Genomic DNA, 15,023 nt, shown 5'->3' with positions numbered 1-15,023 from the left:
CCACTGGGATCATGGGCCGGGGAAAGCAGGGCCCAGGTTCTCACAGGACAGAAAAGTCTGGTGGGAATGCCTGCAGAATGTTCTGGAGCAGAGTCCCACTGACATGGAGGGAGTGTTCGGGGATAAGCCCCGTGGGCTGAGGTTCAAGTTTCTGAGCTTGGACAAGTGAGCAGGGCTGGCACAGGCCCGGGGCTGCCTCCCCACTGCTGGGCTCCCCTGCCCGCGGCCCCACACGCCCACCCAGCACCACCGTCCTCTGCCCACAGTCGGCACTTTGAGTCCCTTGAGCTTCTGGGGCCGCGGCCACTGGCAGGAAAGGATGGGGACGGAGACCGGACCAGCCATCCAGCTGTGATTGCTGCTGACCCACCCCAGCCCCTTTCCTCGGCTGCCTGTCTTCCTCTTTGCCCTGAGACCTTTACTGCTCAAAATGGAATTTGGGGCAGAACCAAGACCCCGCCCACCCTCCCTTCCCCTCTTTCCCGCCTGTGGAGAAGCTCAGTTGCTCACGTCTGTTGTGGTCGCCGCCCCACGTCCCTGTTGAGCCTCTAGACCGGTTTCTTTGCAGCAAAAGCCTTTTCCACCGGTTCCTGGTTGGCCGGCTGAGCGCAGGTGTAGTGCATCCGGGGCAGGCACACGTTTCTGGGGCCCCAGTGATGCCTCTGCTTCTCCCGCCCTGCAGGGCGTCCCGGAGGACCTGCTGTTCTTCTACGAGCACCTCAGGAAGGGCGGCGGCGTCATCCGCGTGGACCAGAGTCTCCTGCTGTATCGCCACCACCCACAGGCGGCCACGCACTGCGTCCTCGAGTGAGTCAGCCCCGCCCGGCCCCGGGACGCCTGAGAGGCCAGGAACACGGGAGGCGCCCGAGGTCGGGGCCGGGGTTGGTGGGGCCGACCCCAGAGGCTGTGGTCAGGCTCTGCCTTGAGACCCAGGGGTCTGGTGGGACACGGGGAAACAGCACATCCCGAGGGTGGGGGGGGTTCGGCGTCCACGAAGGGGCATTTCCCAAGGGCGCCAGGGAGTGCCAGGGTGAGGGCCGAACGTCCTTCCCTAGTTCCCAGAGGTAAAATGACCACGCGCCGGGTCCTTCTGAAACCCTGTGCTCCCTTTAACCCAACGGGAGTCCCATGAGTGGGGTCCGGCGGGGACCACAGGCCTGGGGAGCGCAGCTGCCGTGGAGGGTGGCAGAGGCACGGCCAGGGAATCGCAGCACCCAGTGCGGACGCACCCAGTGCTGCAGGGTCCGCCTCCCTCTCCCGTGTCACTGTGAGCAGCGGCCACGTGGGCCCGGGTCTGGGGGTGCCGCGTGGCTGCGTTGGAGCCGTGGCAGGGGTGAGGCAAATCGGGGTGAAACTGTGCATGTAGAATTCCTTCCTTCGATCCGGGCAGACAGTTCCCTCCTTAGAACTGTGAGGACACAGAGGTCTCGGCCACCTGCCTGCCGCGTGCCGCAGCGTTAAGTTGGAAAGCAGGCCGCCGTCCGGGGCTTGCGTCTCGGCCCCTACGGGTGCTCAGGGCCCCCGGAGTCTCAAGACCCCAACTAGGGTCATGTGTGGGTGTGGGAGCCGCGATGGTCCCAGGCCTGCCGTGATGGGGTTGAGACTCTCGGCAAGATCCCAGCTCCCCAGGGGGTCTAAGGTCCAAGGTCACGGGGTGGGGCTGGGGGGTTGGCAGGAGGGCCACGAGCTTCCCCACTGGGGGCATCATCCTCACTCCTGCATGCTGGGGCCTCCCGCATCCGCACCCTCTCCCTTCTCCCGCGTCCGCGCTCCTCTCCCTTCTCCCGCGTCCGCGCTCCTCTCCCTTCTCCCGCGTCCGCGCTCCTCTCCCTTCTCCCGCGTCTGCGCTCCTCTCCCTTCTCATGCCCACCGGCACCTTGGCCGCCTCCTCATGCGGTGACGTGTCCCTGACACTTCAGCTCCTTTGCAACATTTCCAGAAATGCTGTCTTGTGCTTTTGGGAAAAACTGGGTTTCCACCTTTCCCGGTGCTAAGGCGGGGCCGCGGCTTCCTCTGAGGATGTAAAAAGAGAGGCATAGGGCGCCCTGGGGAGCCTGTTCTCCCCGATTAAATGAGAACCTTTTAAAATGTGAAAAATGAAGATGAACCAAATACAGACATCATGGCTGCTTCTACATTTTACCTTCCTACGATGGGCCAACATTTTCAGACCAGAGACCCCTAGGAAAGCCCAGGAGACAAGGGGCCGTCGAGGAGGCCGGTGTCAGAGGCCCCCCCAAACCTCGCGTGCCACCCACGGCCACAGAGGCCCCCGCTTTCTTCTGGAGCCCTGACTGCTTTCCTGTCACGTGAACCCCTTGGGGTCCCTGAGCTGATGTCAGTGGATGAGGAGGATCAGGCTCGTCCCCCCGCCCCGAGACACCCAACAGACCCGGGCTGCTAAGGACAAGATGGCAAAACCCGGCGAGGCTGCGTCACCTGGTGGGGAAGTCCCCGCAGCCGTCTGCAGGAGCTGTCCTCACCCAGGTTCTCACACACACACACTGCACGTGCACACAGACCACACGTACAGCATGCACACACATACGTGCATGAAAGTATACACACACGTACTCACTGCACACGCTCACTGCACACGCACTCACACATGCACACACACTGCATGTACACACATCTGCACAATACATGCAGGCATGTGCACTCACTGCATACATGTACTCATACTGCACGCACAGGCCCTCACTGCACACACGTGTACACATGCGTGTACACACATCCACACAGTACATACAGGCATGTACTCCGAACACCTGCACACACGGTACGCGTGCTCATGTACACATGCACTCCACACATGCACACTGTGCACACACACCATACACCCCCACACAGTGTACACACACACATACCATACACCCCCACACAGTGTACACACACACATACCATACACCCCCAGTGTACACACACACACCATACACCCCCACACAGTGTACACACACACACCATACACCCCCACAGTGTACACACACACACCATACACCCCCACAGTATACACACACCATACACTCCCACACAGTATACACACACTACACACCATACACCCCCACACAGTATACACACACACCATACACCCCCACACAGTGTACACACAACCATACACCCCCACACAGTGTACACACACACCATACACCCCCACAGTGTACACACACACACCATACACCCCCACAGTGTACACACACACACCATACACCCCCACACAGTGTACACACACACATGCCATACACCCCCACACAGTGTACACACACACCATACACCCCCAGTGTACACACACACACCATACACCCCCACACAGTGTACACACACACACCATACACCCCCACAGTGTACACACACACACCATACACTCCCACAGTATACACACACCATACACTCCCACACAGTATACACACACTACACACCATACACCCCCACACAGTATACACACACACCATACACCCCCACACAGTGTACACACAACCATACATCCCCACACAGTGTACACACACACCATACACCCCCACAGTGTACACACACACACCATACACCCCCAGTGTACACACACCATACACCCCCACAGTGTACACACACACACCATACACCCCCAGTGTACACACACACACCATACACCCCCACAGTATACACACACACACCATACACCCCCACAGTATACACACACCATACACTCCCACACAGTATACACACACTACACACCATACACCCCCACACAGTGTACACACACACACCATACACCCCCACACAATGTACACACACACCATACACCCCCACACAGTGTACACACACACACCATACACCCCCACACAGTGTACACACACACATACCATACACCCCTACACAGTGTACACACACACACCATACACCCCCACGGTACACACACACACACCATACACCCCCCCAGTGTACACACACCATACACCCCCACAGTATACACACACACACCATACACCCCCACACAGTATACACACCATACACCCCCAGTGTACACACACACACCATACACCCCCACACAGTATACACACACATACCATACACTCCCACACAGTATACACACACACACCATACACTCCCACACAGTATACACACACACCATACACCCCCACACAGTATACACACACACACCATACACCCCCACACAGTATACACACACACACCATACACCCCCAGTGTACACACACACCATACACCCCCAGTGTACACACACTGTGCACACACACCATGCACCCCCACACAGTACACACACACACACACCATACACCCCCACACAGTGTACACACACACCATACACTCCCACACAGTATACACACACTACACACACACCATACACCCCCACAGTGTACACACACACACCATACACCCCCAGTGTACACACACACACCATACACCCCCACAGTATACACACACCATACACCCCCACACAGTATACACACACCATACACCCCCAGTGTACACACACACACCATACACCCCCACACAGTATACACACACCATACACCCCCACACAGTATACACACACACACCATACACTCCCACACAGTATACACACACACACCCTACACTCCCACACAGTATACACACACACCATACACCCCCACACAGTATACACACACACCATACACCCCCACACAGTATACACACCACACCATACACCCCCACACAGTGTACACACACACACCATACACCCCCACACAATATACACACACACACCATACACCCCCAGTGTACACACACACACCATACACCCCCACACAGTATACACACCACACCATACACCCCCACACAGTGTACACACACACACCATACACCCCCACACAGTATACACACACACACCATACACCCCCAGTGTACACACACACACCATACACCCCCACACAGTATACACACACACACCACACACCCCCACACGGTGTACACACACAACCATACACCCCCACACAGTGTACACACACACACACCATACACCCTTACACAGTATACACACACACACATGCTTCAGTGTCCCCAAGTCACTGACTGGGATAAGCATCTCCCTGTGTCCCAGGTGGGGTCCGGACTATTGAGGTGGCTGCAGAGGGTTGAGGAGAAAAAGGTAGACTCCAGGCAGGACTTCCCTGACAGTGCCTAAGCCCTGCAGCTCCCTGAGCTGGCAGAGGGGACCCCATGTCCCCCCATCCCCCCCATCCCATTACCTGTGGGGGTTCTGCTACAAACAGGGGGTGCCACAGGGTTGGGGGGGAGTCACAAGTTTATCCCGGGAGGCAGAGGCAGCAGCAGAATCGTAGAACAGCCAAATCCTGCCCCGATCCCGAGGCTGAACCCACGAGGGCCCTGCTCAGGGGAGGCCCGTTACCAGCCATTGTTGGTTGTGTCTGGCCCAGACCCCACCCCGGAGGAGGCTCCCACGGACACAGCTCCCTTGACACAGCAGAGAGCATCCCAGGACTCGGCCAGGGCAGGGTCTGCGGGGTACCGGCCTTCAGCCTGGCTGCATCGCGGCCGTTGGGGAGGACAGCATCCCATGCCGTTCTGGCCCCGTTGGCCTCTGCATCCCCTGCCCCTCTAGCTTCTGGCCCGTCCAGCTCCTGGGGCTTTGAGACGGGCTCAGCCCGGGCAGCTCCAGGAGCAGGCTTGAGGGAGAGGCGCCCACAGGCAGACAGCGATGGGGCACGTGGGGAGGGGCTGCGGTGGGAGGAGAGAGGGCAGGGCTGGGAAGGGCCCGGGCAGCGATGGGGCTGGGCGCTGGGCAGAGCAGCAGGTCATAGGAAGGAGCCTGCTCCCCCCGGGACAGCAGCCTGGGGTCGACTTGTCACAGCAGAGGCAGAACAGAGACCAGGTTCCCAGGGGAGTGGAAGGGTTCGGGGCAGCGACCCTGAGGCAGAAGGTTGTGTCCAAGTGTGAACGCTGGGATTTTATGGGATGGTCACATGTGTCCTTATGGACAAAGGTTTCTCTGGGAAACTGGACTTGGGTCAAGTCCAGTCCTCTGCGTCCTACAGAAATTCTGCCTTCCAGAACCTTCTAGATTCTTAAGTGACAGCTTCTCATCTGTCCCCACCTGTTGGGGTCTAATGGAAGGGGCGGGTCCCCACCTAGGCATGTGGCTACGTCCAGCTGGGGCAGGTGGCCTGGCTGTAGGACAGCCAGTCTCTCTTAGGCATTGGGCCAGGTGTCCACTCCACTGGCAACATGAGCTGAGCACACATCATGTCCCTGTATGTCAGCATCTGTGGGGCCCCTGGCCTGCCTATCACCCTCTTCTCCACCACAGGACGACCATCTGGACCCACCGCGTCCGCTTCCTGGAAGAGCAGGCCCTGCCCCGCTGGGCGGCCTTCACCATCTGGAACGCTGGCAAGCAGGGGCGCCGGCTGTACCGCAGCTTGACTGCCGGCAGCCAGCGCAAGGTGAGCATCCTGCCACCCCCCAACACTGCCTGCCCTGCCCCCGTACTGTCCCACAGCACAAGCCCTGGCCCCGGCCTGTTCAGAGCTGCCCTTCTGTGCTTGTCCCCAGGTGGTGGCATTCTGTGACGTGGACGAGAACAAGATCAGGAAAGGCTTCTATTGCCACGAGGACTCTCAGGTGTGCAGGGCCGCATGGTGTCACCCTTGGGGTCAACCACCTGCTCCAGGGCTGAGGGACAGCTGCTCAGAGCCTTCCCCCTTAGCAGAGTCCACCTGGGCCGTGCTGGCTCCTCGGGGCCTCCAGGGAGCCCAGCCCCCATTCTTGGGGGGAGAACCCCGCCGTCCCTTGTGGGTCTGGGCCTTGGGGTAGCCCACCCTGGTCAGTTCTGCAGTCGGGTGTCAGGCGGGGGTGGCGGGAGCCGGGGTCCTGCTCTGAACACCTGCCGCAGTCTGTGACCCTGGCACGTTATCCGCTGCCCAAGCCCTGGCTCCTGTGTGAGCCAACTTGGTGGCTGCGTGCACCCTGAGGGCGTCTCTCCGGGGACAAGCTCCAGGCTCGGGCAGGACTGATGGCCACTGTCACTCTCAGGAAAGACCCAAGCCCCGAATCCCCATCCTGCACTTCCGAGCCGCCCGGCCACCCTTCGTCATCTGTGTGAAGCTGGTGAGTGTGGGGCCCTTGGCCGTGGAAGGGCTTGGGGATCCCGGGCTCTGCCACCTGGACAGCCCGCCCTGCTGTGCAATGACTGTGTGGCCTGGGATGAGACCCCAGCCGATGGTGGGCATGGGGACAGGTGCCACAGCCGTCCACAACAGCACCACAGACCAGGCTGTGGGGTGGTGGCCACTGCCCTGGGGGCAGGAGGCAGCTGGAGAGGGTGGCCTGCATGGGTGTGGGGGGGATGGATTCCTGTCTCTCTTCTGTCTTTAAATACCCATAAAGCCAACATTTGTTAGAAACTTGCAAAGCACGAGGCCCTACGGTGCCATGTCTGAGGGGCCAAGGCCAGGACCTCCAGCTCCCGTGGACTGAGGTGGCTGCACCGGGGATGTCCTCAGCCCCTGAGTGTGAATGACCCTTGCCTGGGGTGGGCAGGTGACGGGCGCCTCAGGCTCCAAATGCAGCCTTTTTCCCCAAGCGTGGGGAGTCCAGGCTGGCTGCGGGGGGCTGAGGTGAGTAGTTTTTTTTTTTTAATTTTACTTTAAGTTCTGGGATACATGTGCTGAACATGAAGATTTGTTACATAGGTTTACATGTGCCATGGTGGTTTGCTGCACCTATCAACCCGCCATGTAGGTTTTAAGCCCCGCGTGCATTAGGTGTTTGTCCTAATGCCCTCCCTCCCCTTGCCCCCCACCCTCCAACAGATCCCAGTGTGTGATGTTCCCCTCCCTGTGTCCATGTGTTCTCACTGTTCAGCTCCCACTTATGAGTGAGAACATGCAGTGTTTGGTTTTCTGTTCCTGTGTTAGTTTGCTGAGGATGATGGCTTCCAGCTTCATCAATGTCCCTGCAAAGGACATGAACTCATTCCTTTTTATGGCTGCGTGGTATTCCATGGTATATATGTGCCATATTTTCTTTATCCTGTGTATCATTGATGGGCATTTGGGTTGATTCCATGTCTTTGCTATTGTGAATGGTGCTGCAGTAAACATATGCGTGCATGTATCTTTGTAATAGAATGATTTGTATTCCTTTTGGGTATATACCAATAATGGTATTGCTGGGTCAAATGGCATTTCTGGCTCTAGATCCTTGAGGAATCACCACACTGTCTTCCACAATGGTTGAACTAATTTACATTCCCACCAACAGTGTAAAAGCATCCCTACTTCTCCACAGCCTTGCCAGTATCTGTTGTTTCTTGATTTTTTAGAAATCGCCATTCTGACTGGTGTGAGATGGTATCATGGTTTTGATTTGCATTTCTCTAACGACCAGTGATATCTCATTGTGGTTTTGATTTGCATTTCTCTAATGACCAGTGATGAGCTTTTTTTCATGTTTCTTGGCCACGTCTTCTTTTGAGAAGTGTCTGTTCATGTCCTTCGCCCACTTTTTGATGAGGTTTCTTCTTGTAAATTTAAGTTCCTTGTAGATCCTGTATATTAGACCTTTGTCAGATGGACAGATTGCAGAAATTTTCTCCCATTCCAGAGGCTGCCTGTTCACTCTGATGATAGTTTCTTTTGCTGAGCAGAAGCTCCTTAGTTTAATTAGATCCCATTTGTCAATTTTGGCTTCTGTTGCAATTGCTTTTGGTGTTTTAGTCATGAAGTCCTTGCCCATGCCTATGTCCTGAATGGTATTGCCTAGGTTTTCATGTAGGGTATTTATGGTTTTAGGTTTAAGTCTTTAATCCATCTTGAGTTAATTTTTGCATAAGCTGTAAGGATGGGGTCTAGTTTCTGTTTTCTGCATGTGGCTAGCCAGTTTTCCCAGCACCATTTACTAAATAGGGAATCCTTTCCCCATTGCTTGTTTTTGTTAGGTTTGTCGAAGATCAGATGGTTGTAGATGTGTGGCCTCATACAGGAGAGTAGGTGACCTGGCCAAGGCCAGCACACAGGACAAGATTAAGCATCCAGGGACCCGGGGTCACAGCCCTCACTCCATTGCAGGGGTGGGGATGACAGAGGCCAGAGGGGATCAGACAGGGCAGCTGTTGATGGTTCTGAGATGCAGTTTCTGTCTGAGGGGCCTCCTCCCACTCCTGGCCTGTGCAGAGGGGTGGGTGTGTGGAGGGAAGGTGGGTCTGCCCTGGTCGAACAGCAGAGGCATTGCCTGTTAGTCTCATTCCATTCCGAGTGCCCCCAGGGAGAGTCAGCCACCGTATGTAGAGAGGCAAGGCCAGAAGGCAGGGGGGGCCTCCCCTCTGGTGACCAGCAGGGCCTGTGGTACAAGCAGTGCCGGCTGCTGCCCTCTCTGGCCTTTGTCTCCTTCCAGCCTCTCTGCTATTAGCAGAGGAGCAGAACACTTGACAGGTGGACACAGGCCACCCCCAACCCCTGGCCCTGGAGGAGGCTCCACAGTGGCCTCCTAGAGCCAGGAGACTGGACTGAGCTGAATCTGCTGCTCCCGACAGGACCTCACAGGGGGCGCCTTTGAGGACAACCTGAGGTCACTGCACTTGCAGGAGGGCCAGGACTTCCTTCACTTCAGCTGACGGACCAACCCATGGCAGCTGCTCCCAGGTGGGTCTTTTCACCGAAGAACCATCTGGGTTTGTTTCTTTATTATGTTTCATTTCCTTTTCATTCTGCTCTTATTCTGATTTTCTTTACAGTTAGCCCTCTGCTTATGTTCAGCTCATTAATTTCCAGCCTTTCTTCTGTAATGTATAATTCACGACTTCAGAATCGCTTAAGCACCACTTTAGGTGAATTCTATCTGTTGTCATTAACTTTTATCTTTCATTATATATTTTATAATTTTCGTTATTTCTTTTAAAGAGATGTTTTTAAACACATTTTTAAAATTTGTGTGTACACACACACACACACACACACACACACACACGGGTTCTGTAACTGTCCATTGGGTCAAGCTTTTCTCCTTCAACCATGCCTTATGACACTTTATTGAAATGTACCAATTCAATAAAATACACTGTGGTAGTAGGTGATCAATTTCTTCTTGAATGTTTGCTTTAATATCTTCTAAGACTGTGTTACAAATGTAGGAAAGTTCTATCATCTTCCTGTTGAACTGAGCCTTTAATCATCATATAGTAATCTATTCCTAATAACACTATTTGCCTTCCTTTAACTGGAGAACTTTGTCATTAACACAGAGGTTTTAATCCATTCACATTTATTGTGTCCCAAAATATTTATTTCTAATTGTGTGTGTGTGTTGCAGCTTGTTCTGCCTTTTCCTCTTGCCATTCTTGCATATTTTGATAGTGTATTTTTTATTCTTGTTCCATTTCTCTCCTACTAGTATAGAAGTTATCTTCCCCATACATTAACTGTTTGTGTACAGTGACTAAATACTTCAACATGCACCTAGCCAAGCTGATAACTGAATTATCTGCACTCTGTTCCAGGAGAACATAGACTTAAGATGCTCTAAATTCAGCCACCAACTCTGCCACTGATTTATATGCTGCTGTTGTCCATTTTAAGCAATTCTACGTGCTTTTAAAAAAAAATCCACATACAAGCCATCTTTCTATGTTGTTATGGTCACAGTTTATTGCTTCCCTTGCTCCACATTCCTCCAACTATCCAACTGCGATCATTTCCCTCCTGCCTAAAGTTTATCCACTAAAGCAGTGGTTCTCAACCAGGGGCACCCCCAGAAGATATTTGGCAGTGTCTGGAGACATTTTTTTTTCTTTTTGTCACAGCTGGGTAGGGGGATGCTGCTGCCATCTGGGATGTTGCTGAACACCCTGCCATACACAGGACAGCTCTCAAAACAAATGACTCAACCCCAAATATTAAGCCAAGATTAAAAAACCAAATGGATAAGAATGGCATATTTTTATCTAAATGACTTAATTTTGTTCTCTTCTTTAATGTTATGCTGTGGGCACAATTCAAGCAACTTGACAGCTATTTTCTCTCAGCATAATGAAGATCTTGGTCTACTCATTGCTCAACTCCAGTGCTGCTGCTGGGAAATTGGTAGTTGTTTATATCACTCTGTCCTTCTTACAGTTCTGCAGTTTCACTGTGGCAGGTCTAAATGTGTGAGACTGTTAGGCTTCTGTATCTGGGGACTGTTGCATGTCAGTATGGAATATCTGCATCATTTCATTTCATTCTGAGACCCCAATTACCCAAAGGTTAGACATTCTTCAATGTCTCTTGATGTTGCTTTCATATCTTCCAGTTCTCTGGATGTTTTCAGATCTTCCAGTTTTCTAATTCTCTCTTCAGCTGTGTCTAAGCTATCCATTGAGCTTTTCATTTCACTTCTTACATTTCTAGGGGCTCTGTTTTTTTCTAATCTCTTCTTGATAATTTCTAGCCCTTTTCAAAAATGTACTCATATTATAGCCTACATTCTACCAGAGAGGTTTTGTATTTGCATCTTCTGCCCTTGTCTGGGAATACCACTGGTCAGGGCCAAGTCAATCAAATTTTCCACTTTAGGAGTTTTGGGGATCATACAGGTAGTATTAATTCAGGCCACTTCAGGGGAGATTGAGATAAGAGTCTTGCTGCTGTTCCTTTGAAAAAGACTTATTTAGGGTCCCAGCTTTATATAGCGGTCCATTAGATCTGGCCCTGGGCCTTAAATTCTCTCATCCATTCTGCTATCAAAATAGCGTGACTAGATTCCAGGGCTCAGCAGAAACCCTCAGGATCTCCAAGGTCTCTGCTCTCACATGGAGGGTTTCTGGTTAGCACCTAGAACGTGTTTGTGGGTACACAAATCCCGCATCAGCTCCCCGGTCCCAGGGATACTGGCTTCTTGCTACTCTCTCAACTCACAAAGCTTGCTCCACTTCTGGGACCACAAGCATTCTTTTCTGCCGTTGGACACAGTCTGGACTTCTGCCCAAATGCTGCCCCTTCAGAGAGGTTTTCTGAACACCTTCTCAGAGTCAACACCCAACATGCCATTCCACTGCCCACTTTATCTTTGTTCATAGCGCTCAGTGTTGCCTGCCTTGATGGTGCTTGCTTGTTCATTTGCTATTGTCTGCCCCAGCTATCATGTGAGCAAGGGGTTCCTCGCCAAACTCTATCACCTGGACCCTGGTGGGCTCCAGAAACGGCTGCTGAATGAAAGAGGGCTTTCCAGGCCACCAGGTGTCTGGTGAGCACAAGTGCCCCAGTGATGGATGGGATCCAGTGGGAAAGAGGCAGTGGCCAGTGGAGTGATCCACTTTCCTCGGGTTGCTAAGTTAGACTGACATTAAAAGAACTGCTTTGCCACATAGTGTCACTGATGGGTCTGGGTGGGTAATCAACCTGCCTCCATGTCTTAAAATGCCATTTATCTGGAATCTTCTTTTAATTGCACTAAGAACAGTTCATCATGTTTTTCTCAGAAGCCACTTGTTCCTTCCATCCTCAGTGCATCCCAGGCCAGCAGGAGCTTTGTGAGCTGCAGGCATGGCTATGGTGCGCCTGTTCCACACCCAGCAGGCGCAACCAGAGTCTCATGTGTGCTGACCACAGGAGCCAAGCCTTTTCCACTGTGTGGACTCATGTGGCCGACTCATGTGGCCAAGGCTAGGCCTGGTCACCCAGGACCCTCACCACATGACCCCAGCCAATCGAGGGGACAGTTCAAGGAGGAGGAGACCCCTATTACACAGGTTGGAATAAAATGTTTACATCTCGTAAAAATGTAACCCAAGGCTCTTTTAGGGGATAAAGACTATTGGCCACCAGGTCAAACACAACAATGGTAGTGTGTGAACCCCACACTCCTGTGTGACCAGGTCGTCACACACATCCCGTGAAGAGCTGTCTGCTAAACACACAGCACGGACTGTCACAGTCCTGGCCTTGTGGTCCTGGTGACCTCACAAGCCTCACACATGCGGTGGCACCTCCCAGTTCTTGGCCTGCCCATGTTCCTGTGTCCAGGCCCCATCCCCACCTGAGAGCAGGCCGGGGAGCCACCCTAATCTACACCACGCACACGGCACCCCTGGGCTCCTCACATAGGGAAAGGGTTGCTCACCCAAGCCCTTGGGCCTCTGAGTGGCCACACCTGGGGCTGCTTTGGTGCTGCTGGCCGTGGTTCTGCACCTCAAGCCCTGTGAGCACAGCACAGGTCCCAGAGATGGGTGTGGGTTGCTACCACAGTGGAATTTTTATACACGTTCCCCTCACCAGCTTTGGGATGGATCAGCACGAGCTCAGACACAGAGACAAAGGTAGTCTCCTGCCCTTTGCCTAAAAACCCAAGTGTGGACTCTGCCCAGGCTCTCCTAAGACAGTGTAATTATTTCAAGAATGGTATTTATTTCCCACATTACTGTAGAGGCACACATTGGACTCTGACGATTCCCCTTGCAGCAGACATTTGTGAAGCTGCTGGTCGGCACACCCATCAGTGACTCCTGCACTGCAGAGGGGCCACATGCATGATGCTCACGTGTGCACAGGGGGGAGGACAGCACCCCCACCAGGCAGACAGGCCCAGAAACAGCATCTGCCCAGCACTCCAGAACATGCCTGCCACCAGGGCTTCTCAGTTCTCTCTCTAGCATTTGAACCTCTGATTTAACATTCATCTCTCTCCAAGACTGGGTGGGGCACTGCCTGTGGCCGGACGTCTCCCACAGCAGGGACAGCACCAGGCAAGAAGGGGGGCTGGTCTCCAGGCAGGAGGAGTGGAGCCCACCTCCCCTCTGGCTGACCTCTGGGCAGTGAGCCTCTCCATCACCCCTACACACATCAGGCTCAGAGACAAAAGGCAGGAACTTCTTGGTACATGATTTTATAGGAAGCACATTTGTGTTCAAGTGAAGGCAGAGGCGTCCACCCCAAGTCACCAGAGCGCAGGTGCAGAGAGGAAAAGCTGTCAGCTAGTGCCAGCCTCCAAGGGCCAGCGCTGCCCTTCAACAGCTGGAGGCACCACTGTGCGAGGCTTTCCACACCGGCCTCCCTCAGGAACAAGACATCGTCACCAGGCAGGGGTGAGGTATGGGCTCCAGGACTGGCTTCAGCAGGCACCAGGCTGAAGAAGAGACAAGACAAGCTCAGGCTGGTCAGCTCCAACACACACCATTCCCAGCCAGGGGACCCTCGCCCCTCTGGGTCCTGTGTGGGGATTGACACGGTTCCTGCAGGAAACCATTTGTGCTGTTTCCCACACACCCGGCAGCCCGAGCTATGTGGCTGACAGGTGCTCATGACTAACGTGTCCTCGGAAGGGCACCCCATCTGGGGAGCGGGAAGGGAGGTTCACTGCACTGCTCTTAACCTGTATTCACACGTTTGAAATTTTTCCTAATAAAAATGTAAAAAGCACATTTAATTCCAAAGTCTGCTGTTGAGTTCAGCCTTTACACACACAGAAATGGGGGAGGCTGTGTCCTGATGCTCAGCCCATCCCCACTGCCCCCACGTATCTGGACATGGTTCTCCTCCTCCCTCTCGGATATAACCTCCTGCCGGAAGGGGGCTGAGAGGAAGGAGCCAACCCTGGTAACTAGAGAGACAGCACAGCAACCCCAGGCCTCAGCCCCCGTGACAATTGAGGTACTTGTTTTTGTTAGAAGAAGAGTGACAGGCTGGTGAGGTGCACAGGGGCAGCTTCGGGGGGCCTCTCACCCAGCCCCGGCCCCACTCATGGGAAGCAGATGAGGAGGGGGAGGGAGGCACTCTTGGCACTTGGAACACAAACAGACCCCAGGGCCAGGCATTAGGAGCCTGGATCAAGCTGGTGCCAGCTCCACCCACTCCCCGGCCCCCCAAACGCCCCAGAGCAAGTGGCCTGGATGCCACAGGGGCCCACAGATGTGGGCAGTGGCCAGAGAAGGCAGCTCTGCTGGTCCCGTAATCCCAGGGGTCCTGACGTGAGACGAGGGAACGGGCCGTGTGGACGTGCTAGCAGAAGCTAAGCACAGCCGCTGGCCCCAGAACATTCCAGAGCTCAGGGAAGCACAGGCACCTCATGCTGCGAAG

General features: G+C 54.1%; 3 protein-coding genes across 22 annotated transcripts in view; 1 reads left to right on the top strand and 2 right to left on the bottom strand.

The window, feature by feature from the left end:
* Nucleotides 1–14,366, top strand: part of B3GNTL1 (UDP-GlcNAc:betaGal beta-1,3-N-acetylglucosaminyltransferase like 1) — a 215,372-nt gene extending 201,006 nt beyond the window's left edge. For 4 of the 19 annotated variants that reach the window (XM_034943220.3, XM_055101989.2, XM_034943219.3 and 1 more), the window contains 5 exons: nucleotides 683–807; nucleotides 6,284–6,419; nucleotides 6,529–6,597; nucleotides 7,009–7,083; nucleotides 9,509–10,048. In XM_034943220.3, coding sequence (XP_034799111.1) covers nucleotides 683–807; nucleotides 6,284–6,419; nucleotides 6,529–6,597; nucleotides 7,009–7,083; nucleotides 9,509–9,589 — 486 coding nt within the window. In that variant the 3' untranslated portion in view covers nucleotides 9,590–10,048. The other 15 variants (XM_063599518.1, XM_034943214.3, XM_057300343.2 and 12 more) reach the window with 10 other exon arrangements.
* TBCD (tubulin folding cofactor D) overlaps nucleotides 13,818–15,023 on the bottom strand; it is a 200,357-nt gene continuing 199,151 nt past the window's right edge. For both annotated transcript variants that reach the window (XM_034943211.3, XM_055101986.2), the window contains exon 39: nucleotides 13,818–14,073. In XM_034943211.3, coding sequence (XP_034799102.1) covers nucleotides 14,059–14,073 — 15 coding nt within the window. In that variant the 3' untranslated portion in view covers nucleotides 13,818–14,058. The remainder of the gene's footprint in view (nucleotides 14,074–15,023) is intronic.
* Nucleotides 14,318–15,014, bottom strand: LOC103784523 (uncharacterized). The gene is given in 2 exon segments (XM_014342270.4): nucleotides 14,318–14,615; nucleotides 14,617–15,014. Coding segments are annotated over 2 exon segments (612 nt in total). The 3' UTR covers nucleotides 14,318–14,401.

This window comes from Pan paniscus, chromosome 19, assembly GCF_029289425.2.
Source record: "Pan paniscus chromosome 19, NHGRI_mPanPan1-v2.0_pri, whole genome shotgun sequence".
NCBI classification, from domain to species: domain Eukaryota; kingdom Metazoa; phylum Chordata; class Mammalia; order Primates; family Hominidae; genus Pan; species Pan paniscus.
Note: the sequence above shows the minus strand (reverse complement) of the source record. Positions and strands in the feature narration are given on the sequence as shown.